The 26,020-nt window shown below is 39.7% G+C and overlaps 2 protein-coding genes across 15 annotated transcripts in view; one reads left to right on the forward strand and one right to left on the reverse strand.

The window, feature by feature from the left end:
- The window catches only part of SNX18 (sorting nexin 18), a 234,912-nt gene that overhangs the window by 197,551 nt on the left and 11,341 nt on the right, over positions 1-26,020 (forward strand). The window lies entirely within an intron of this gene.
- Positions 15,343-26,020, reverse strand: part of LOC105077864 (chondroitin sulfate proteoglycan 4-like) — a 68,809-nt gene continuing 58,131 nt past the window's right edge. For 2 of the 12 annotated variants that reach the window (XM_074358089.1, XM_074358066.1), the window contains exons 10-11: positions 23,318-25,411; positions 15,343-22,170 (exon numbers count right to left, since the gene is read on the reverse strand). In XM_074358089.1, coding sequence (XP_074214190.1) covers positions 23,361-25,411 — 2,051 coding nt within the window. In that variant the 3' untranslated portion in view covers positions 15,343-22,170; positions 23,318-23,360. The remainder of the gene's footprint in view (positions 22,171-23,317; positions 25,412-26,020) is intronic. The other 10 variants (XR_012504158.1, XR_012504160.1, XR_012504161.1 and 7 more) reach the window with 10 other exon arrangements.

The raw sequence follows: 26,020 nt of genomic DNA on the forward strand, positions 1-26,020 counted from the left end.
GTAACATTCTAAGTGGAGAGAGGAAAGCAAATGGTATTAAATGCCAAGTTTCAAGTAAAATAATCCGACTCTTTCCCTTCACCCTGGAGAAATTCTAACACACTCTCTCTCACACACACACACACACACAAACACACACAGGTTTTCTTTTTCTTTTCTTAATGAATCAGTTTATTATGGGTAACTTACAGAGTAGGACCAGGCAGATGACAATCTGGAAGCACTCACAGCTGCACTCTAAAGCATGGAGGGACCATTGGGACAATTTTATAGTTCACCTAGGGCACGGGGGTATGTGCTTGGAAACATGGAGTGCCTTCCTAAGTCAAGGTTTATGAATGGGTAACTAGTCTCATGGGTGCCAGGAATACATCGGTGAAGGTCTTCATCATTATTTGGAGACTAACAGATCCTAGAGGCCACCTGGACCTAACGATCATTAAACAGTATCTACAAAGCCCTTGATGACAGAGAAGAGATTTGTTTTCTTTTCTTTCTTTCTTCTTTTGAAGTATAGTCAGTTTACAATTAACAATTAACAATGTTGAAAAAAGAAACAATTAACAATGTTGTGTTAATTTCTGGTGTACAGCATAGTGACTCAGTTATACATATATATAGATTCCTTTCCACATTTTTTCCTTATAGGCTATTACAAGATATTGAATATAGTTCCTTGTGCTATACAGTAGATCCTTGTTGCTTATCTATTTTATATATAGTAGCTAATATCTGCAAATCTCGAACTCCCAATTTATCCCTCTACCCCTCCTTGCCCCCACAGCCCATAACCGTAAGTTTGTTTTCTGTCTGTGAGTCTGTTTCTTTTTTGTAAATAAGTTCATTTGCATCATTTTTTAGATGCCACATATAAGTGATATCATATGGTATTTTTCTTTCTCTTTCTGGCTTACTTCACTTAGTATGACAATCTCAAGGTCCATCCATGCTGCTCCAAATGGCATTATTTTATTCTTTTTATGACTGAGTAGTATTCCATTGTATATATTTACCACAACTTATTTATCCAGTCATCTGTCAATGGACATTTAGGTTGTTTCCATGTCTTGGCTATAGCACATAGTGCTGCTATGAACACTGGGTGCATGTATCTTTTCAAATTAGTTCCCTCCTGGTGTATACCCAAGAGTGGGATTACTGGATCATAGGGTAAGTTTATTTTTAGTTTTTTAAGGAATACTGTCTCCATACTGTTTTCCATAATGGCTGCACCAAAGTACATTCTCACCAACAGTGTAGGAGGGTTCCCTTTCTCCACACCCTCTCCAGCATTCACACATACACACTCATCGTATGGCAATTGGCTTCTCCAGTGACCCAAGAGAGAGTTAAACAACAATGCTTTTTATGACTTAGCCTCAGAAGTCACATAATATCAGAGTAAATGTTTCTCTTTTTGCTCTCTGTGTTCTGAATAAGCATGTACACAAGACAATTTTTCCAAAATGGGCAAGCATTATACATACCCAACATTAGATAATACCATCCCTGAAGAAGTTCTTAGTTTCATATTGAATTCTATGTTCCTTTTAAAGAGGGAATGTGGTAGTAGAGAAGAGTCTGGGGGAAAATTCTTACTCACCAGACATATCACCCTTTCTAAACAGTATTTCCAAATAACTTCTGGACTGAAGATAGGTCATTAAAAAGTATTGGAGTTATAATATTCATAAACAGCAATCCATACTCACCAAGCAGAAAGTTGTGTCTGGTCACCAGGACTGAACACATGCATGTACATACACACAATTACCCCAGTTACTTAAGATGACATCTGAGCATCATCTTACTTATAAAGGTTTAATTACAATAGTACTCACAGATAATGTTCTTCTGGGTATCAAGAGTGGTGTCTCAGAGAAAGGAGTCCAAAACATAGAGGAGAGAGATGGGGTATGATAGCCAGCCTCCAAAATAGTCTTCAATGATCCCTGCCTTTTTGTATGCACATCCTTGTGTAGTCACCTCCCACACAGAATTTGTGTGACCAATAGAATATGTGAGAAATGGTAATATATAATTTCTGAGGCTTGGTCATAAAAGACATTATTGTTTCACTCTGTCTTGGATCGCTTCCCCTGGGAGAAGCCAGTTGTCATGTCATAAGGACACTCAAGCAGCTTCCATGGAGAAACTCATCTGGTAAGAAACTGAGGCCACAAGGTAACAGCCACAGTCAAGTCTTAGGTGACTGCAGTTCTGACCAGCATCTTAATTTTAATGTCATGAGGGATCAGGAGCCAGAACCATCTAGCTAAGCCACTCCTGAATTCCTGACCCATAACAGTTGTGAGGTAATAAATGTTTGCTATTTTAAGCCACTAAGTTTTGGGGTAATTTTTCATATATCAATAAATAACTAATACAGAATGGCTGCATGCTCAATAAGAAGGGTTCTCACTTTGTTTCTGGGATGTGACCTAGAGTAATACTTCAAATATTTTTTAAAAGAAAAAAAATGATTTGCGAAGTTACCTATGAAGCCAGCATAACACCTATGTCATAAAACCTGACAAAAATAGTACATAATAAAGAAAAGTATAGACAAATCTCACTTAAGGATATACAGGCAAATATCTTAAATATTATGTGAGAAAATTGGATATAGTAATATATTTTAAAAATATATCAGAATCAACTCGTTTGTTCCAGGAATGCAAGGATGATGATCTATTCATTCAATATATTTTGGAAAATCAATTAATAGAATTTATTATATTATTATATTGAAGGAAAGAAACTATATCTGGATTGATATCAAAAACAGTCAATGAAATTCAGCATCTATTTCTGATAAAATAACCACACATATACATATACATAAACTTTTAAAACTGGATACAGGAGGAAGTTTCTTTATTTTGACAAGATTTTGTCAAACAGATAACACACATACTTAAATGGAACTGCCTCTAGTATTGTACATTCCATCAGAAATAATATAAACATGACCAGTTTTACACTATTATCACAATTTTGTGACAGTCCTAACAAATTCAGTAACAGGTTGAACTATCACAAAAGAAGTGACAGGTGATCATCATTTGCAATATGATTATACCTCAAAAACAATTAGAACTAATAAGAGAAAGTTTAGGAAGATGTTCAGATAGAAGAAAAATATTTTAATATCAAACAATTATGAATATATCAGAAATAGTTTAGGTGTTTTAAATATTTTACAAAGTTCCAACAATAGTTTTATGCTATTACAAATAGAATCTTTCTTTCATATTCTTTTTTTTAATAGACTTAATTTTTTAAGAGCAGTTTCAGGTTTATAGCAGATTTGAGCAGAAAATACAGATTTTATAGTCTCATAGTCCTCCCCACCCACACATATATACTCCCCTACCCTCAACATCCCTCATCAGTGTGGCATATTTGGTACAATCGATGAACCAACATGGACGCATTATTATCAACCAAAGTCGGTAGTTTACATTAGGGTTCACTTCTGATGTTGTACATTCTATGGGCTTTGACAAATGTATAATGACATGTGGCCACCACTATAGTATCATACAGAATAATTTCATTGCCCTAAAAATCCCCTGTGCTCCATCTATTCATACCTCCCTCCCTCCCTCTCCCCAAACCCACGATCTTTTTATTGTTTCTGTAGCTGTGCCTTTTCCAGAATGTCATTTGGTTGGAATCATACAGTTTGTAGCCTTTTCAGACTGGCTTCTTTCATTTAGTAATATGTCTTCTAAGTTTCTTCCACGTCTTTCATGGCTTGAGAGCTCATTTTTTTTCACTGCACATATATTTTTAAATTTCCGTATATGTATTGTTCATTGTTTCTAAGAACGTTTAGAGCTTTAGCTTTTTAAACTTACATAGTTATCAGAGGAATAAAGCCAACCACAAAATAAAAATTAATTCAAAAGACACATACACCTTGCTATTAACAGCAACATTAACAAATAGGATTTTTTTAGAGTTATATTTTCCTAAGATTTCCATGGGAAAAAAAAAGTTATTGAAAAACATGAAAGATTTAAATAATTGAATTTCTATATTGCATTTCTGTTTAGGAAGATTCAATCTCATATAAATTACAATTCTTTCCAAATTAATTTACAAACTTGACACAATTCTAATAAAGCCCTAGTAGCAATTTGGGGTGGGGGTTGTAGGGGATCTACATTGATTTTAATTTTCATTTGGAAGAGTAAGTGCATCATAAGATGAGTGAGTGGAAATCCACCCTCCCAGGTGTCAAAAGATACTTTAAAACCACAGCAATTAAAACACTCTGGATTTAAATTAAGTATAGAAATTGAAATCAATGAAGCAGAATATAGGATCTAAATTAAAATCCATACATGTATAATTTGTTTTTAAATATAAAACATAAAGATGAATTTAAAAGTAACTGGAATATTTTAATGTTTGACATTTCAATATGTAACAGTGGAATGATTGGCTGTCTGCTTTCTAAAGAAATAAGTTAAATCCATTTTGGAGAAATTTGTTTTTTATGTGATGAAAGAATATTCATTAGTTCTTTTCTCTTTACATTTAAAAGTACTTGAAGAAAATGTAGACTAGTTTTATATTGAGTTGAAAAGGGCTTTTCCAAGTGCATCACAAAGCCAGAAGCATTCAAGCAGAAGATTAACTTTGTGACTTTGCTTTTACAGAAGTACAGAAAACTTTAATTCATATCTTTCAATAAGAGACACTAATGAAAAATGTTATAAAATATCTCTTATATGTCAGAAAGTTTTAATATTTGTATGATATACAGAACTTTTTATCTATCAGTAAGAAAACATAAAGAAAAGAAAAATGGACAGAAATTAAACCATTAGTAGATAAAATAGAAATAACCACTACTATTTGAAAAGATACTGCTTAAATCCAATAATAAACAAAGAAATGCAAATTTTTAAAAGCAAGATTTATCTAAACTTCTCAGAGTAATTGGTTTAGTAATAGTCAGTGATCTAAAGGTGTGACAGAACAGGTATTTTCACACTGGTCACTAGGAATATAAACTGTTGAACATTTTTGGAAGATAATCTATTCACAATTTGAAAACTTTACTTAACATGCCTTTTGAGCCAATATTTCTAATTCTAGCAATTTATCCTAAAGAAATTATATGACAGATGTATAAAGATATACTGTATAAAGAAGCGTATTGTTGTATTGGTCATAATAATAAATAAATGACAATAACCTGGTGTCTCAGTGGAGAATTAGGTAAATAAATCGTGGTCCATCCACATAGTAAAACACTGTAGATTTTTTAAAAGATGAGGTAGATCCCATTGATGTGGAAAAATGTCCCAGTATATTGAAATGAAATAAAAATTGAAATTACAGAGTGATATATATGGCATGATCCCATTTATATTTTTTAAAATATGTGGATATATGTAAGCATAAGAACATGGGAGAATAGATGTCAAACTGTTCATTTGCCTGTTAGAGATTTAGGACTAGAAAATGACTTTCTCTTTCTATTATATTGCTTTAATCTTTGAACAATTAAAACACATTAGATTTTTCAAAGATAAATGTCAGGAAAATAACAAAGTGTTTGTGACAATAACTCCTTGATTTTATACATAAAAAGCTGGGAGTTTGGTGGATTAGCTAATTATGCTAATTATTATATCTACCAGAACCTAGTGAAGACTGTGTCATTACTAGTGAAAATGTAAGAGGTCAGCAAAGTTATTGTCATTTCTCACTTAATGTATATGATCAACCACCACAGAATCACCTTCCAGCTGTATCACATCCCGTTTTCTGAAAAGTCTGCATGCAGTGAAACCACTAACCATGACCTTAAATACTCAGCCTTATCTAAAGCTACGTGAGGTGAGGGTGTGAAAGCCTGGCCTTGCACTGCTAATGCTGGGATGTATGTCCATGATCAACCATGGGGGAGTCACTCTGAAATAAGATCCCACCTGCAGAGATAGAATGGCACAGGCAACCCCGCTCTCCATTGGTGGACCTCACAACTGTGGGTGTGCCAGGCTCAGTGGCAGGATATGTAAAGACTACAAGGCCAGCTGGCCACAATTCAAAAACAGGGCCAGCAACCCATGTTTTACTTTGAGATCCTAGAGCCAAAAGTCACCCAGTTATAGCCACAAGACCAACAGCCTGGCAGAGAGGCTGCCTTGCCTTTCCTCTGTCTTATTTCAGGGGTTCGTTTGGAGTCACAGCTGCACCCACCAGGAGAAAGTGGTGTGTGTTCTCAGTTCAGAGCCAGGTCCTGAGATGCCCACTGTAGGTGGGGGCATGAGGTGAGGTCTGGAGCAGAAGTTTCATAGAGAAGTCTCATTGGCTCAGTTCCTCCTACCAGTTCCTGGTGCACTTGCAAGAGGGGATGCAGCTGGGCCCAGGCTAAAAATGCAATGTGGCCACAACCCATCCCTGGATGTAGAAAGAGAACTGGGGAAGAACACACCAGAGCTGCCTAACTCAGCCTTCTCTACATCTATGGAAACCTGAGTTCCTGAAGGATAGGAAGGTGCACTCAAGTAGAAACAAGTTTTCTTTTCTCAATCTTGGAACTCCTGCCTTCTCTCAGACCTTTTGTCTCTGAGTTGAGCAACAGGTGTCCAAGTGATGAGTGTCACATTCCTATTGACTTTTCCCAAATGGTGGGCTGCTGTTGCCACATCTTGCTCCTTATGTCTTATTCAGGCAAGCTGGCCCAGAATTAGAAGCCCATTGCCTAGGGGTAGTGAATTCTAACTGTGTCAAAAGTCAAACTTCTGAAACCTCGGTGGTTTCAGAGAGCAATGGCTAATTTCATGCTCAGGCAAAGTCTCCTGTGAGTTGGGAGGCTTTCCTCTACCTTGTAGCTTTGCCATATGTTCCACTTGATCTCCAAGTTCTCCTTGACAGAGCACATGAAGGATGGAGAAGGAACACGGATCTGAACTCACTAGCCTGAAAGAGGCACATACTCCATTTGTACTCACAGTTCAAGCCAGATAGCCATGTGATTCCAACCTAAATGCAAAGAAAGCTGGGAAGTGTTAGAGGAACACATGGAATAATCACTGTGCACCAACTGTCTCTGGCACATTCATAATATTGGAACTATTTTGTGAAATTTCAAAATGAAAGAGCAGAGCAGTATAAAGAACCTTTGAGTGGCAGTGTAGGTGCAGTATTCCAGAGCCATTTCTGCCACTGGCTAGCTGGGGAAGCCCTCTGTTCCTCCATATTTCAGTGTCCTTGTCCATAGAAGATGAAGATGGGTTGCATGACCACTATTATTTCTGGGTCTAAAAGACCCAATTCTATGAGAAGTCTTGTGAAGACAGTAAATGGATGATCTCTCAGCATTTTTCCAAGGATTCCACACCTAGAAGCCCTAATGGAGAAACCAGTGGTGGCTTCTGCCCTTCTAGTGTCTGCCCCTCCTGGCATCATTTATGAGGGTGTCAGTTCTCAGGAGCCTGACCTTCCCTGGACTCATGTTCTTAGAAGCTCATTAGAGAACCATAGAGAACTGCAATTCCACGAAGATGGGCCACAGATCTCTACTCATATTATTAAAACATATGCAGGGATGGGATCCTCCTAATTTACTAGTCCAAACACCGTACATACTTCCCCTCTCAATGAAAAAAAAAAAAAAAAACAGAGAATCTTCCATGGGCAAGACATTTTTAAGTAGTGTTTTAAATTCTAGGTGCTAACATGGGGTAGTACTAGCTGATCCTAGGGTACCTTCCATCTTTAACAATTATACCTCTCCTGAGAGTTATTAGAATGCATTGGGGAAGAGCATGGCCTGTGGAGTCAGATGCCCAAGTTCAAATTGCAGCTTTAGCACTATCATGGCTTGTGTTCTCCAGGAAGCGGACTCTGAGTCAAGGATTTCAGAGTGCCAGAGATTTATTAGGGAGTGTTCTTAATGGAACTACTATGGAAGGAGAAGGAAATAAGTAGGATTGAATTAAGGGAGAAGTTAAGCTGCAGTGCAATCTCAGTGAAGGCCTGAGTCAACCCTTTAGGATTCTGAAGCTGAGATGGGCCTTCAGAATTATCCTGCAGTGGACTGAGGGGGCTGAGCTTTTTTGTACTGCTCTGTCAATCAATCACTGAATATGGATTGCCCTGGGGAAGTGAGCATGGCCCTAGGTTTGATGGCTCTCTTCAGCGAAGTTCATTCCCAAAAAGGGCTAAGGGCTGTGTTCAGCCACACTCTCAGCAGCTGGAGGTGTAAGTCCTTCATCCCTGAAGAGAGATCTGAAGAGCACATCTCAGCATCTGTATAAGCATTTACTAGTTACATGAACTTGAGCAAGTTACTCAGCCTCTTTAGATTTTACAAATGAGAAAAATGAGGTACTACAGGAGTATCTACTTCATAGAGTGTGATAATTAAATGAGTTAACACATGTAAGACATTTATTAAGTACTTGCTATATTCTTGGCACTGTTTCAAGTGTTAGTTGTCACATGCCTCTTGTAAACCGCACAAGAACAGGAAATGTTCGCATTTGAGGATTAATTGGGCCTGTGGACTCCTATGGGAGACCAGAAAATGGGGCAGATCAAAAATCTCTCTGTAGCCCAGCCTATTGTTGATTCCTCAGAGGCCCAGGTTCTCAGCCCAAATGCCTACCATGAAGGACTTCAGATCAGTTCTACACATTCATTCCTAAGGTTACAACCATAAAAAGCTCCAGGAAGACAGCTGTAATCTTACCTAAAATGTCCTTTTTAATGCTTCTGAATGTGATCAACTTTGATCTGTCTCCAATATAATAGGGAAAATGTTCTGTCTCTTTTAAGGGAAAGCATTTAAGAGCCCCGTCTTTTGAACTTAGCCCCCAGATTCTCTGGATTCGTCAGGACACTGGAAGAATGTGTCAAATCTCCTGGAAGAATCCCCAGCTCCCATTCCTTCAGGGCTGGAAAAGACAGTGCTCAGGGAGGGATTTGTTCCAGGTGTGGACCTTGCTGGCAGAAACTATGCCAGCATCTGCACTTGATATGGGCCACTTGCTTGGGACTAAAATTATGATTCATGAAGAAAATCTAAGGCCAGAGAATATGGGGCCTGCAGGAAACAAAAGACAAAGGGTATGTTAGCATGAATTCTGTCTTCCTTGTTGAAGTGAGACTGATAACTGGAAAATTAATGGGAACTTTCCTTCTGAAGACTGGGAGGATATCTTCTGTGAACTAGTCTCTCCTCTTTAAAATGTGGATGGCAATGTCTGTCTCTAATGATTTGTTCTAAAGAAATGGGTTCCTGTCCTGGACTTGCCTTCTTACTGCCTGGACCTGAGACTATGTTGTCACTCTAAAAAGTCTCCCAGCTTTTCTCATCCAGGGCCTATTTTGCCATCAAGGCAAGTCAGACAGAAATTTATTCTATATGGTAACCTCCAATTAATTTCCTTTCTTCTAATCAGTAAACCTTGTTTTTCCCCTGCCCTTACCCAACCACTATTCCCACCCTCTCCTCCAGACCATTCTGCCCCCATCTCCTCCTTGTTTAGCTGCCAGCATTAGTTCCAACTCCCTGCACAATTCAGCAGAAGTAGAACAGTTGTTTTCAATTACATTCCAAAGCATAGGCAAGCGTTTCTGAAAGCGCCTTCCTAATTTTCAATTGACCGTGGCAATAGCAGCCTCAGAGAAGAAAACTCTTTCCAGGAAGAATGCAAACCTCACTTACTTGGAAAGCAATTTGAGGCTTCTTTTTCCTTTGAAAAAAAATTATTGGGGGCTTTCCTGTGCTTGTAAGGAGGGGCTTACTTAGCCAAGCACTCCATCTAGAAGCAAGTCCATCAGAGGTCAGGATGGGGCCATAAGATAGACTTCTAGCCTCCAGAGCTGGGAGGAAACCCAAGAAAAGCAGGAGCAAAGGCCCAGGTCTTTCATTCCTGGACTGTGAAAAATGTAGGCCAGAGTGGGGCCCTCACAGTTTGCAAAGCTAAGATGCTCTTTCATCTGCAACATGAGAAGAAACTTGGAGCGGCCAGCCTAGAGTGACAGGAGAAGATGAGAAGGCAGGGCGATGAGGCGGAAAGAGCATGGTGATACAAGTCAGAAAAGTGGGGTTCTAGGCCAGGCTCGGCCACAAACCATCTGCCTGTTGTGTGCTTGGTCCCTTCCTTGTGTTTCTCCAGATCCATTTGCCACCCTCTCCACCCTACTGTCTGTCCGGGGAGGCTGCTCTCTACAGACTCAGTCAAGAGTGACTTGGCCCTTGGCTTTCTGTTAAGTTTAGTCGATGGCAGCTGCTGGCAGGGGATCAGAAGAAGAGGAGAGAGTAGGATGGAGTATTTGTTCCCAGGTCTCTCCCTTCCACTCCCTAAGGTTGGCTGCTTCTCATAGCCACACAGCCACTCTGTCCACCTCCAGGAACCACTCCTTCCCTTGCCCCTTCTGCATAAGAAGTAGCCATGGCTCCTTGTGGTTGCAAGCTCTGGGGGTACTGAGCCATACTTATTTTTCCTGAACCCTGCCCACATCTCTATAGAGTCCTTATTAAGTACTTCTCAGTGACCCAGTTTGGGGGTTCCTTCTGGGACCCTAAAGTATATATTACCAAATTCATCTTCATGATGTTTTTAGAGGTAGAAACTCTGAATCTCCCAGTGCCCCTCAATATAGTCTCACAGAGGAGAATGATATATAAAAGCAGTGACGTTCTGTTCTTTAACTTGAAAACTGAGGTCAAGAGAAGTAAATCATTTATCTGGTCTACCTTCCTTAAACCATATTCTGAAGGGGATCTTGTCCCTAAGATTTCTCTCTGAATTTTTACTAACAAATGCCCTTTTCTTGTGCTAGATTGAGAACTGAATAGATACATAGATACATGAATACATACATAAATGGAGGAGAAAGGACAAATATTCCTTTACAGAAGAATTCCAAATAGTATATGGTATATGAACATATGTCCTCTCCAGCAGATGGAACTTAACTTCCCTTTCTCTAAGTATGATCTGGACTTAAGTGACTCCCTTCTAACAAATAGAGTGTGGAAAGGGAAAAATGGTCTCTTCAGAGTGGAGAAACCTGGCAGACATCACTTTAACCAGCTGATCTAAGTTAATATTGCCACTGATGAGTAATGTGGATACCATGTACCCCTTGATATTTAATACTTAAAGGAAAGAGGCACTTCACCACTGTGGTGTTTTCCCCCAGAATCTATAACTCAGTTGAATCATGAGAAAACATCAAAGTCTAACTTGAGGAACATCCTGCAAAATAACTGACTAGTTCTCTTAGAAAACAAGGAAAGACTATAGGAAACTGTCACATATGAAAAGAGACCCAGGAGATATGACAACCAAGAGAAAAGTAGTATCCTGATTTGGATCCTGGAAAAGAAAGGTGACCTTAATGGAAAAGTCAGTGAAACCTAAGTGAAGTATGTAATTTAGATAGTAGAGTCATGCCAATAGTAGTTTCTTGGTTTTGGCAAACGTACCATGGTTCTATAAGATGTTAACATTAGGGGAAGCTGGGTAAGAGTATATGAGGACTCTCTCCACTATCCCTGTAGCTTTTCTGTAAATCTATAATTACTTCAGAAAAAAAAGAAGATGACTGAGGAGCTCATTGAATCTCCAAGAGCATCGGAGAACCAAGTGTGGTGGCTACAGAGCCAGGAACTGTTGCCAAGCCCACGCAGCAGAACTCCACGTCGCCCACTGGGCACAGACGCTGCAGGCTCCACACCCACACCACAACACCAGGCCCCCTTCTCTGTCATTCCTGCCTCTAGGAACTGGGTGTTGCTTCTGCTACCACCATTTGGTACCAGAATGGAGTCTAGACAGTCCCTGCTTCCTCCCATTGCTGGATATCCTTGTACATCCACTGCACAGAGCCTGGAACTTGAGTCCCTGACATTTCAGCTTCTATCCCTGGAGGGGAGCTCTGCTTCTTGAAATGTGAGATTTCCCAGATGTAGGAAGGTGGTTTCAATGCTCAGTGGCCAGAAAGAAGGACATATATCCATTATGGTGATTGAGATCATCTAACTGGAGTGGTCAGACAAAGCCCCTTGTAGGAAGTAGAATATAGATAAGGCATTATTGTAGTGAAATCAAATTTGGAATAAAACTTAACAGCATCTGGCAATCAACCCTGTAGCTGAAGTGGAAATGTATCATTCTTATGCAAACGTTATATCGATCAAGCAGTACATAGAGTGTCAGCAGAAAACAACTTCATTTTTGTCTTCCATTGTCCCTTTCAACCAGCTCTGTAGTGTCATTTGTCTGCTGAGTTTTCTGTCAGGGTAAGGGAAGTCCTCAAGAATTTTCTGGTAACTCTTGAATAATATGCAAAGTTATAGGGTCACTTCAAGTCATAAATCAAACTTTCAGATTAGCATTAAAATGTCTAGCCTTAAGTAATAGTCAAAATTTCAAATCTGCTTTTAAGTTGAATCTTCTCCCCTTCTTATGGTTTGGGTCTGAAGTCAAGGAGGAAAAGTGTCTCTTCTCTCCTATCTGTCCCTTCTCTGGCTACTCACAGTTTCAAACCCTCCAGAGTTAAAGCACAGTAAGGGTGAGTAGGTCAGGAGAGCAGAAAAGTTTCTACTTACCTGATACTGTCATACAGTTTAGAATTTATGATTTTGTTTTTTACATGTTTAATGTTGACTTTTCTCACAAGCTCTCACAATTTCACATGGTTCTTCCGAGATTTTGGAGATTTCTCATCTGAAATTATTTGGCAGAGCAAATGTAACTCTTTTCTGAATGGTCACTTCCTTTTTACCTCACCCCCTAGAAATCCAGTTTCTCTCCACTCAGGTCTTAGGTCTCTATGCCTCTCTAGCCCACAGACTCGAACAAGATGACCCCATACCAGGTTGCTGTCTGGATCCACATCTGGTCCACAAGAAACAATCATGTGCCAATCTTCCTTTACTTACCATGGGGTTACATCCTGATAAACCCATAATAAGTTGAAAATATTGTATGTCAAAAATGCTTTAATACACCTAACCTACAAAACATCATAGCTTAGCATAGCCTACTTTACCATGATCAGAACACTAACATTAGCCTGCAGTTGGACAAAATCATCGAACACAAAGCCTATTTTATAATAAAGTGTTAAATATTTCATGTAATTTATTGAATACTGTATTTAAAGTGAAAAATAGAATGGTTGTATGGGTGCAGGATGGTCATATGTGTATTGGTTGTTTACCCTGATGATTGCATGACTGACTAGGAGCTGCACTCGCTGCCACTACCCAGCATCTGGAGAGAGTATCTGCTGTATTATTGCTGACTTGGGAAAACATCAAAATTCAAAATTAGAAGTATGGTTTCTACTGAATGAATATTGCTTTTGCACCACTATAAAGTCTAAAAATCGTAAGTTAAACTATCATAAGTCAGGGAATTTCTGTATTACCCAATGGCCTCACAGTTCTGGAAAGATAACCTCCTATCATGGCCACCACTCCAGTGAACCACAATCAAAGCAACTAGTAGGTCTCTCTCTCATTTTTTACCTCAGATACAGAAGACATATCTTAAGCTCTCTGTGTAGACCCCTTGAATCTCCTTTCCCTAAGCTTAAGTTAAAAGTTCAGACCCTCCTAGACCTTCTCTTGAGGGTAGAGGTGGGGTAGGACTCATGGCAAAAGAACAGCTTTCTTTCAAATTTTTCTTCACTCATTTCTAATTCCTGACTGTTTTCCACTCAAAATGTCAAGAAGGAGTTTAAGAGTCATCTAGCCTGTTTTCTATCACTTCTTTAGAAAAAGATTTTTATCATGGTGAAGCCCTTTACTTTAAACTGTGATATCTGTTGTCTTGGTGTTTTAACTGAATGTTCCATTGTAACATTCTATGATCTTGGATATCCATCCTCAAAGCAAACAAAGTTTGCATTATGCCTCCTGGCTCTTCTAGCTTGCTAGAACAACCTCACCTTTAACAATCATCTGGGGTGAGCTAGGGAAGGGGCAGAAACAGACACAGCCACCTAGTGTAGAACAATTTAAGATCAACTTCTCCAGTATAGTTCTGGTGTATACTCCTGTCCCAGAAGTTTACTCAAATATCAGTTATCTTTCCAAATATGATCTGCACACTAAACCAAAACAAAATATTTCAGCTTCTTCCTCACAGACTCAAACATTTAAAATGCCCAAGTACATTCTATTTTTATTCCACAATAAAACAAACCTTCCTAGGTAAAAACTGTTTGATGTCCACTCAATATATATTCTTCTGTTTGAGTGCATGCCCATGAAATGAGAGACTTATAGCAAGAGTGCAAGAAGAATGCAAAAACCCTCAAAAATACTCACAAAACAAATCCAGCAAGGTATATAATGGATTATACACCATGACCAAGTGGGATTGGTTGGTTAAATATCTAAAAATTAATTAGTGTAATACACGATATCAGTAGAATAAAAAACAAAAACCACATGATCATCTCAGTAAATACAAGAAAAATATCTGACAAAACTCAACATCCCTTCATGATAAAAGCATTCAGCATACTAGGAACAGAAAGGGACTTCATCAGCCTGATAAAGGGCATCTACAAAAAACCGATAGCTAGCAATATACTTAATGGCAAGAGAGTGAACTTTCTCCATAAGATCAAGAACAAGACAAGGCGGTACACTCTCACCACTCCTACTCAGCACTATACTGGAAGTTCTAGTAGGGTAATTAGGCAAGAAAATACAATTAAAGGAACCTAGATTGGAAAGGCAAAACAATCTGCATTTGCAAGTGAAATAATCTTGTATGTAGAAAATCCCAAGGAATCATTAAGAAACATTTAAAATGAAAAGATTTCAACAAAGTTGCAGGTTTCAAAATCAATATACAAAAATCAGTAGTATTTCTGTACACTAGCAATAAACAAAAATTAAAGTTAAGAAAACGATTTCATTTAAATAGCTTCAAAAAGAATAAAATACTCAGGAACAAATTTAACCAAGGAAGTACAAGATTTGTACACTGAAAACAACAAAACATTGCTGGGAAAAATTAAAGAAAACCTAAATAAATGGAAAGACATCTTATGTTCATGGATCAGAAGACTTAATATTATTAAGTTGTAATAGTCCCCAAATTTATCTACAGATAAATTCAATGAAATCTCTATCTTTGCCACTTTCTTTGCAGAAATTGACAAGCTGATTTTAAAGTTCATATGGAAATTAAAGGAGCCTAAATTAGGCAAAACAATCTTGAAAAAGAAAAATGACATTGAAGAACTCACTTCCCAATTTCAAAACTTACTATAAAGCTATAGTAATCAAGAAAGAGTGGAACTGGACAGATACAAAGATCAATAGAGTAGAATTGAGAGTACAGAAATAATCACTTTATGGTCAGCTCAATTTTGACAGGAGAGTAAAGACAATTAAATGGGGAGATGGTAGTCTTTTCAATGAATAGTGCTAGGACAAGTATACATCCACGTGCAGTAGAATGAAGTTGGACCTCTACTTCATACCATACATACCATATATAAAAATGAACTCAAAATAAGTCAAAGATATAATTTTGTCAAAGGCCTAAAACTATAAAATTCATAAGGAAGCACAGGCATAAATCTTCATGACTGAATTAGGAAATTTTTCTCAGATACTGCACCAAAAGTACAAGCAACAAAATAAAAAGTAGATAAATTAGACATCATAAAAATTAAAGCCTTTTGTGTTTCATAGGATAACATCAAGAAAGTGAAAAAACAATCTACAAAATGGGAGAAAACTTTTGTACATCACATATCTGATAAGAATTACTATCCATAACATATAAATATCTCTTATAACTCAAGAATAAAAAGACTGTAATAATTCTACATAATAAAACTGGAAAAAAAAAAGACAACCCAATTAACAAAGGATCCGAATAAACATTTCTCTAAAGAAGATATACAAATGGCTAGTGAGTAAATGAAAAGATGTTCAACATTATTAGTAATCAGGGAGATGCAAATCAAAACCACAGTATGATACCACTGCACACCACTAGGATGGCTAAAATCAAAAAGACATATAATAAGTATTGGTGAGAATGTAGAAAAATTGGAACTCTCATACACTGCTAGTGGGAATGTAAAATGTGGCAGCCACTTTGGAAAACAGTCTGGCAGTTTCTCAGAAGGTTAAACATAAAATTACCATATTACCCAGCAATTCCACTTCTAGGTATATATCTAAGAGAAATGAAAACGTATCTACGTAAAAGCAGGTTTATGAATATTCATACAAGCTTTTTTCACAATAGTCAACAAAAAGTGAAAACAACCCAGATGTCCATTAACTGATGCATTGATAAATTAAATGTGATATATCCATACAATGAAACACTATACAGCCATGAGAAGGAACTGATACATGCTACAACATGATGAACCTTGAAAACACTATGCTAAGTGAAAGAAGCCAGTCTCAAAGGACCAAATATTATTGTATGATTCTGTCTATATGAAATGTCCAGAATAGGCAAATTCACAAAGACAGAAAGTAAATTAGTAGTTGCTTAGGACTGGGAGATTTGGGGGTAAATGGAGAGTGACTGCTAATGGGTACAGGGATTCTTTTTGCAGTGATGAAAATATTCTAATATTGATTATAGTGATGGCTGCACAGCTCTGTGAATATACTAAGAACTATTGAATTGTATACTTGGAGGGAATTGTGTAGTATGTAAATAATATCTCAATAAAGCTGTACTTTTTTAAAAAAAAGTGCTGATGCAGGCTTTGGTGAGCAGTGCTGAAACGAAATGAGAAGAGACTTTTAAAAATATTACAAAATGCAGTAAATCTCGGTCTTGCTAACAGTTGTGGTAAATGAGTTATTGTTCCTAGGACTCAACACAACCAGCAGAGAAACTGTAATTAAGAGTGAGGAGATTTTCAGCTAGAAGGCAATTTGGGAAAAGCCTAACTTCTTAGCATAATGCCAAAATGGAGCCCATCAGCACAAGGCCTCCTGGATCCCATCTGTAGACAGCCAGCCATGTCTCAGCAGACCTGGGCCGCTGCAGATAAAGGGTCCTGCAGGGTGCAGACCCTGGAGGCAAGTAACCCAAGGCATAACTGTGTGCCTCAGGGTCGTGCAAGAGTCAAGAGCCCCAGGGTCCATAGTCCACAGTCCTAGGGCACATAATATGAGAAGAATGCGAACTATTGTCTTGGCCTGGGTTTCCTCCAAAGCTCAGGCTCCTCTATGAGAGAGACAGGAATAATAAACAGGACCGGAAGTGTCCACACACCAATATACTTGTGCTCAATCTTCAGGACATTCTGAGAAGATTCGCAGAATGCATTTCAGAACAGTCACCCATGGGATGAAAGGAGGAAGTATCTATCAGCTCCACTTCACCACTGGCTAAGGGCTGTTCTGTGGGGAGTAAACTCTCCCTACTTATGGGTTGTGCAAACACAAGTTCCCACGGGCATACTGTGGAGACAGAGCGACCCAAGGTAGAACGCACAAAGCATACCACACACTCATTTTATAGCTGTAAACACATCTGGGGCCGGTAGCCACAGCTGTGGTGAGAGGAGGAAGCCCAGTTAAGAGAATTTGAAACAATGCTTAAGAGCTGTCTGATGCAACCAACAGGTAAGTTCTGTGAGGTCTCAGAATCAACTACTGAATTTTTAGGGTCTAGTGAAACATGCAAATGTGGGGTCCTTGTTCAAAAATTATTAGAATTTCCAGATGGTGACAGCAGGGCATTAAGCTCAAGGTCCTTCTGAAAGTGGACACTGTGTGACTGCACTGGTTGCACATGACCTGGCCTTGTCTAGACTCTTAAGTAGCAAATTGCCCCTCACCCGTATTCCTCTCCTCACACACAAACACCCCCCACCCCCAGGTACTCCTGACCACATCTCCACAAGAAACACTGACATTGAGGAGCTGAGTTCCCTCTTCCCTGCCTTTCCCTCAGCTCTGACCATACACCCATAAGCATGGCCTTCACATGGGGGTTCATGACCTTGTTGGCTTGTGATAAGCTTTTCCCAGGCCAAGGTCAAGTCTGGGCAAAGGAGAAAATTTTTCATAAAGCTGCTTACTTTTTTTCCATAAAATTCTTTATTATAAGATTCTTTTCTGACTTAAAAAATGAAATTACGGCAATGGTAAGCAGCACTTTTTATTTTGCTAAAGGATATTAATTTTTTTTAAAGTGTCAGTCCTTTGCCAATCCTGGACTTAAGTAAGAAGATTACTAGCTCATGAATGCCTGAGAATACTGGGTTGGCAGGAAGAAGAGGAGGTAAGTGTTCAAAGTCAAGAGGCTGGTTGATGTAGGGATTTGATTCAGCTTGGATAGGAAGGAAACAGTGCAGGGTGTTTTATCAGCACTGCCTACAAGATAGAGAACCATCAATACTCCAAGCTTGAGCTGCCCCTTGTGAGTGTTCCTGGTGTACTCTCTCCTTCATCCTTCATCCTTCTTCCTTCATCCACTTTCTTGCCAGGCTCTGCCTAAGGAGGAAGAGGAAAGCCCTGTCTGCATTTGGGAAGCTCCTCTCCTTAAAAACACCTCATTCAACCCTAAATCACTTCCTGAAATTCTACTGCCAGTAATGCACTGCTTTGGGTAGAATATGAGCCTCTGGTTTACTCAAGTGACTCAATGTGTTAATCCTTTTAAAAGGCATTAAAACCCTAGGTAAGAAAATTCCTCTGTAGCAGTTAGTACAGTGCCTGATGCATTAAAAATATTGTACAAATATGATTATGATATTAAAGTCAGGTGATTATATCACTAAACCCTAATAAAACCCAAAGAGATAGGTGCTAATATTATCCCCGTTTGGCTAAGGAAGCTAAAGTTCAGAGAGACTGAATAAGTTACTCAAAGTCACACTGCTTGGAAGTGGAGAGCCAGGATCCAAAACAGACCCAGTCTGTTGTTCAACCCCTCTGCCATGCCACCAGGCCTGGTGAGAATATGAGTGGGGCACACTGAGGGGCAATGACCCAGGGGCAGGCTGAGACATGTGGAGGTTGGTGGACTGTGAGCTCCCTAATTCTGGCTGCACAACTGGGTGGGCAGCACTTACATAAGAGCACTTTGAGTGAAAACACGAAGCCATTTTCTAACCTCTGTTTCCCTTTGTCCTTCTTTTTCTGTACCCTCCTTTCTCCTGGCATTCCTTGAATGATTCTGGAAGAGCCAATAGAGGAAACAGACCAAAAATTTCCTTTCAGGACAAAGTCATGCATCTTCAATATCTAGAAGCAGTATCTGGTATCTAGTGTCTCACATGCAGTAGGTGCCTAAAAACTATTTGCAGGTCACTATGAAAAGGCAGCCCCTTTCAGGTCCCCATGAAATAGCCAGTGGCGTTCTTGAGCAGCCTGGCCAAGTCTCCATCATTCAGTATGCCACACAGTGGGCTCCGCGCTCACATTTATTCCCACATCTCTCCCTACACAGGGCCAAACTGAACCTCATCATCAATTACAATGCCGCTGAAAGAGCCAAGAGGTGTGTAGTATAGCCCCATCCCCTAATTCAGGGAATGTCATCTGATATGTGCCACCTCCCATTACCTACTGTTCACTCTCCAAATGTGCCTACTTCAGCCTCAGAAATCTGAAGAATAGATTCTGTGTCACTCCACTTTACCTAATTAAATGCACAACTCTAAGGAAGTACAACCAAATGTTTGAGCAGAATCTCTGAAAGGTTAGAATCGGCCACAGCCTCCAGATACGGAAAGAAATTGGACTCTCCACTCCCAGCTCACCCCAAAGTATACCTTCTCTTAAGCAAAATTAGCCACTCCTCTGATATTAACCCTTAATATCCACTTATTAAATCACCAGTCATTTGTTAAGAGGCAGTGAATTCATTATGACAGAGTTGAGACTATGCAGTTATAGCTCTGCATATGGAAAAAACCATTTCAGACTGATTTTCAGTTTCCAAAACTTCGATTTTCAGCACTAAACAAGGCTTTGCCAAAATGTTTTATTTCATGTTTCATTTGAGCCAGCACCAAATGGTAGGCATTGTTTCCTTCTAATTGAACCCATCTGTAAGTTGGTAGACTATTCCAGATCCTCTGGAAGAAACCTTTCCAAGCTCTATATGAATTACTTGATTAATGACCGAGTCTTGACATCTGGATCTCACACTGACATTCTTGCTCTAGCAGGCACACTCACAAACAACATGAATTATCATTTTAAAGTATTGGTATGTGTCTCATTCCAATATGAACACCAAATTTTTTTTTGTCTAGAGTAGCAGAGTTAACAGGAAAAAGAGGAGTGAAAGCAGACTTTTTTTCTGTTTGGCTAGGCTGGTAATCCTAGCTCCAGAGATTTTATGGCTGAAGTAAGGAAGAGGCCAACATGATCACAGAGCCAAGTATGTCTGGCTCTTCCACAAAGAACAGGCATTCTCCTTTCCTAGCTGAGGGAGAGCAAAACCCACTTGCTGCATGCAGAGATGCTCCTCAGCCTTCTCTTTCTGTGCATGAGCTCACACAGCTTATTCTGCTTCTTCTGAGTGCCCAGCTGCTTAGAACAGGCCCAAGAACACTTCTGAGTTGTACAGTGATCAAGCCAACCTTGGGTTAAGACTCTCATTCCTCCTCCTTTCTAAGGGGATCAAATACAAAAAACAGTTGAGAGGGACTATGTAAAATTCAGAATCCAGAAATGCAGGAGAGAATTGCTTTCAGAAGAAGAGTAGAGATGTCTTCATTGGCAACAGTTGTCCATGGCCAGGGATGGTGGCAAGTTGTCTGTAGCATTGGAGCCAGGGATCTAAGACAAGGGTAGTTGTCTCTAGGCCCACATATGCTGTGCTTCCATTTATTCTGTAGACTGTGAAATCTGTTTCCATAAAGAGCAGTTAAATTTTGGTTGGGAGAGAAAAGCAACCTAGAAGAGCAGAAAAGGGAGAGGGTGAGAAAAAAAGCCTTCTCCATATGGAACACATCAGAGGCATCAGATTTTTGGGGACACTTTGACCTCATCTTTACCTTTGTAAATATCCTACCCCATATTTTCTTTTTTTCCTGATGTGTTCCACCTGTTAACACAAGGCAAAATTTTTTCCTTAGACACGGAATATAGAGAAATGAGTCTGCTCAAGTTTTGTTTGGTTTTTAATACAATCTCTTTAAAAAATGTTCATGTTTACCATTAGCTAATCACAGTTTCAAACAGACTTTGGAATTTTCACCCTTCCATTCTATTTTTAGGATAACAGTTTTTGCCTAGACTTGGTAATGGGCTTATTAATCCTTCAATGGGTATGAAGGGAAACTTAACTATGACTTTAACCAGGGTTTCTCAACCTTGGCATTATTGACATTTTGGGCCAGATAATTCTTTGTTGTGGGAGCTGTCCTGTGTGTGCATTGTTGGATATTTAGCAGGGTCCTTGGTCTGTACTCACTAGATGCCATCTAGTGAGTCTCCTTACATTGTCTCCTTACATTGTCAAATGCCCCCTAGGGGGAAATTCCTCTCCCCACCTTAGAAACACTGGTCGCTGGCTTCAAGAAAATCATTAAAATATGAAAAGGAGATATTATAGGAGACACCAATTTGAAAGATCAAAAGCTTTGTTTCCCAAGTATTTCAATACTTAGAGTATTTTAGTTGATTTTTTAATGTATATTTTTTCCCTTTTCTTTCTTTTTTTTTTTTTTTTTTAATGGAAGCACTGGGGATTGGACCCAGGACCTCATGCTTGCTAAGCATCATGCACTCTACCACTGAGCTATACTCTCCCCACTACCTTAGTAGATTCTACTCATTGTCTAATTGCCATTTCCCGGCCTTCCCTAATTACATGGTGGGCTGATTCATTGATCTCTGACCTGGCAGAATCCTCTCCCAGCCCCAGAAGAGAGGTCAGTCATGAGAATTCCATTTCCCTTTGCCGATTTCTGGTCAAGGGGTGGGAATCATGTTGCTCAGTTCTAGACAAATGAGACATTAAAAGGGGAAAAATGGGAAAGCTTTAAGATTTTTTAAAAATATTAATAATAATAAATAAGGTCCTCTCTAAGAAAAAGTCTTTTTGCCGCCTCTCCTTTTCTCCCCACTAGGATTTTTGCCTTTGAATGTGACAATACTGCTTGGAGCTTCAGCAGCCATCTCACCATCACAAGGGACAAAAGGGATGAAATGCCAGTAGCCTGGGGAAGGTAGAGCAGAAAGAACAAAAAAGCATCAGTGCTCATGATGTCTTTGAACTCCTGAACCAGCCTTGGAATGTCCACCTCAGGCTGCTTGTTAGTTGAAACAATTCAACACTTTTATTGCTTAGCTAAACCAATGGTTGGCAGACTATGGTCTGTGGGTCAAAACTAGGAACTAAGAATTGTTTTTACATTTTTAAAAGGTTGTTAAAAAAAATAAAACAACCATACATGGCCCACAAAGCCTAAAACATTTACTATATGTCTCTGCACAGAAAAGGTCTGCCAATCCCCAACCTTAGCCCCACTTGTCACAGATGTCTTGTGATTTGCTACCCAAAGCATTCCTAACTAATACAAGTACTGATATCTCCACTTTACAGTTATGGAAACTGAAGCTGAGTTGGCCTATGGTAGGCTCTACTAGGCAAGTCAAATACAAATTTGTCATTATTTCACTTCGTTGTAAAGTTAAGCCAAATTGAGGCATCACAAAAGCATTTAACAAACTTTCCTATTCCTTAGGGCTTCAAATAATACTATAGGCTTGTACTATACTATAGGCTTGATATTACAAATCAGAATAGACAAAGCCTCTTGATGAAATGCAATGTGTTCAGTGAATACCTTCAAAGGGGGCCAGACTGTCTCACTATCTGGGGTACCAACGCATTTCCTCCTTTAGGAAGTCAAACCCAGAGACTCCAAGGAGGAAAAGACTAGAAACAAACTCACTGATTTGATAAATTACCTCTTCTACTTGCTGAAACAGTTCCTTCACTTCCTTACTGACTCACTCAGAGAGAATGAATCATCAGTGAAAAATGTGCAGAGCTTTCCTCCATTAACTCAGCTCCCATGTTAATCCCCAGTCAGGCCAGCATGCTCTGTCGCACCTTGGTAAAGGGGTTAAATATTGACAAAAATCTCATGTATGGTCAGAGCAGCAGGTCCAGAAGAGGGCACACAAAGCTCATTGTGGAAAGCCCATAAGATGAGTGTTGTATAAAAGTTACAATAAACACCTGCTAACATCTAACCACGGGGCTACAATTGAGCACCAAGGGACTAGAAGGGCTGGGCTTTTCTCAATTGACCTAAGTAGCATTTCTTTGCCTTTGTATCCCAGTGCCTATCCCAATACCTGGCACATAGTAGTTGGTCAGTAAGGAACAAGCACCCTCAGTCTACACCCAGTACTGGTTGTGCTTCAGTGCTGGATTGGTTTGTCGGCAAAGCTTGACCATGTTGGGATCCAGATTCACCCATGTCTCCCCAGGAGCACATTTTTCCATGGGCTCAGTGACTGGAGATTTTTCCATGTGCTCACATTGTAGGGCTCTGAAAAGACTTCCTGGAGGACGACTGGAGCTTTGTAGAAGGGGTGTCACTGTGACAGTAGGAACAGTTATGCTCTTTTCTCTCCTAGGACCTGGGGTTGTGGGTTCTACGTTGGTCTGGGGCTTGATAAGAGGTTTTGCCTTTTCCACCTTCCAGCCTAGTAGCCAGACACACAAGGCCACTGCAGTTACTATCAGCAGGAAGAACACCACAGCCAAAGGTACGATGACCATCAGAGGGTGACTGCTCTCCCTGGGCTGGGTGGGTGCCCCAGGACTGGCTTTGGGGGCATCTGGTGGCCAAATGACTCTGGTGGGAGAGGCCTTGCCATCCAGAGTGGGCTCTTCACCACTGAGTCGTTCCCAGGGATCTGCTTCCTGCCATCTGGTCTGGGTCAGCTTCCCCAGAGTTCCTGTCTGTGTGGTGGGTCCTGAGGAAGCCACAAGCTTTTCCTGAGAGAGATCTGAAGTCATAAGGTTATCTGCGGTGACCAATAAAGAAACATCAGGGGTAAAAGTTTGCAAAATAAAGGGGTCAAGTGGCACTATGGTGAAGGGGAGATAACCTTTCGCTGGCTGTACATGGTCTGCACTGAGCAAGAAAGTGAAGGAGTCATTCAGTGCACTGATGCCCGTTAGGTTGGCGTGTGACTTGAGCATCAGCAGCCCTTGGTCAATGTCCCTCTGGGTGAACAGAATAGCGTCTTCCATCACAGTGCCTTGGCCCACTCTTCGTACAAGTCTTCCATGGACTGGAGGTTCTGTCACTTCAAATTTAGGATCACTGTTAGTTCTGTTCGCAAGCTCAGTAGCATCAAGGTCTTTTCTTTTCAGCTGATGAGCCACGTGGTTGGCAATTGTCAGGTTTGACATAACCCGCAGTAAAGGCTGCACTCTGATGCTCAGTGTTTGTCCTGTCAGGTTGCCTTCTGATGTAAACAGTGAGAACTGTAGCTGGTCCTCTGAGGCGGTGAGGTTTGTCATGTGGTAAGAGAGCCTTCCTGAATCCAGATCCTCCTGTCCAAAGCTGATAACTGCCTGGTTTTCAATGAGCAGATGCCCATGTTGGAGGGGCCGTGTTATCTTGTAGGTGATTTGGGGGCTTCTCCCATTGGTCATTGCTGATAGGTGAGCACTGGTGATGGGGATGGTTGTCTGGCCTTGTGGGAGAAGTAGGTCAGTGAGGTTCACAAGGGTGATGGAGACGGGGATGACCTCCAGGTGGAAGAGCTTGTAGAGTGGGCGGTGTTGGCCATCACTCACACTAAAGTAAAACACTCCCGAGGATGGGCTTCCATCTTGTATGAACCACACCTGAGAGTTATCAATGTCAGCTTGTGTGAAATGGTGAACAGTTGTGTCTAGATGGTGAGCCATTGCCAAAAAGCCATTATTAGGATTACGGATGATCATATACCTGATCTCCTCTGGAGGACTGTCTAGATCTTCCACTTTAAGGTTTTTGGGTCCTAAAACCAACCTATCGCCCTGCAGAACTTTCAACCGAAGCCCTTTTGTCTTTAATTCTGGGGCCTGGTCATTTACAGGAGTGACGGTGATGTTAAACATTTCTTCAAGAAAGTCAGCCTCTGGCTTAGTGGAGGACTTGCTCTTTGGGTTGGGCCAAACAGCAAAGGTAAAATTATCAGCCAGTGATTCAGAGTCATCATGAAGGTATGTGAGTCCAAATTTATTAATTATATACTGGGAGAAATTGGGTTTTCTTTTGGTAATATTTCTCTCTCCAACCATAATAGTTCCATGGTGAGGAAGAGATGTAACTTGGAACAAAATTTCATATGAAAAGCGCTGAGATTTGGGCAATTTAAATAAGAGGTTGGAAGCATCTAACTTAGATCGGTCAATGAGAACTTTGTTTCCCTCCTTGACAACTGCTCCTGTTAAAACAAATATAAAGAACAAAGTGGCATTTCATTAGAACTTTCAAATGACAACTGTACGACTTTTTTCTCCTTCAAATTCGCCTGTCCTAGTGGATTATTCAAAACACTTTGGTTGCTTAAGTACCTGAATTATCATTGCCATCCAAGGCATATAAAAAAATAAATTTTAAATACATACATCCATGCTATCTTTTTTAATTTTTATTTTATTTATTTTTACTTTGGGTGGTGTAATTAGGTTTGTTTGTTTGTTTATTTATTTATTTATTTATTTATTTATTTATTTATTTATTTATTTATTATTTTTGGTGGAGTTACCATGGATTGAACCCAAGACCTTGTGTATGCTAAGTATGCACTCTACCATAAAGCTATAGCCTCCCCCTACACACACCCACACTGTTAAGTCAACATTTTAGGCAAGGGACTTTTAAAACCTTGAGATTCACTTATAAAATGTTAATCTCCTAACTTACCTACTACTGGACTTTCTCTTGCCATGGAAGCAGGTGCAGCTTTCAATACCCTTTTTTCTTTCAAGAATTTACCCAATTTGTCATTTTCATTTTCTGTCAACAGTTTTCAGTCATGGGCATAGTGAAG

The sequence above is a fragment of the Camelus bactrianus genome, chromosome 3 (assembly GCF_048773025.1).
Source record: "Camelus bactrianus isolate YW-2024 breed Bactrian camel chromosome 3, ASM4877302v1, whole genome shotgun sequence".
Taxonomy (NCBI): Eukaryota; Metazoa; Chordata; class Mammalia; order Artiodactyla; family Camelidae; genus Camelus; species Camelus bactrianus.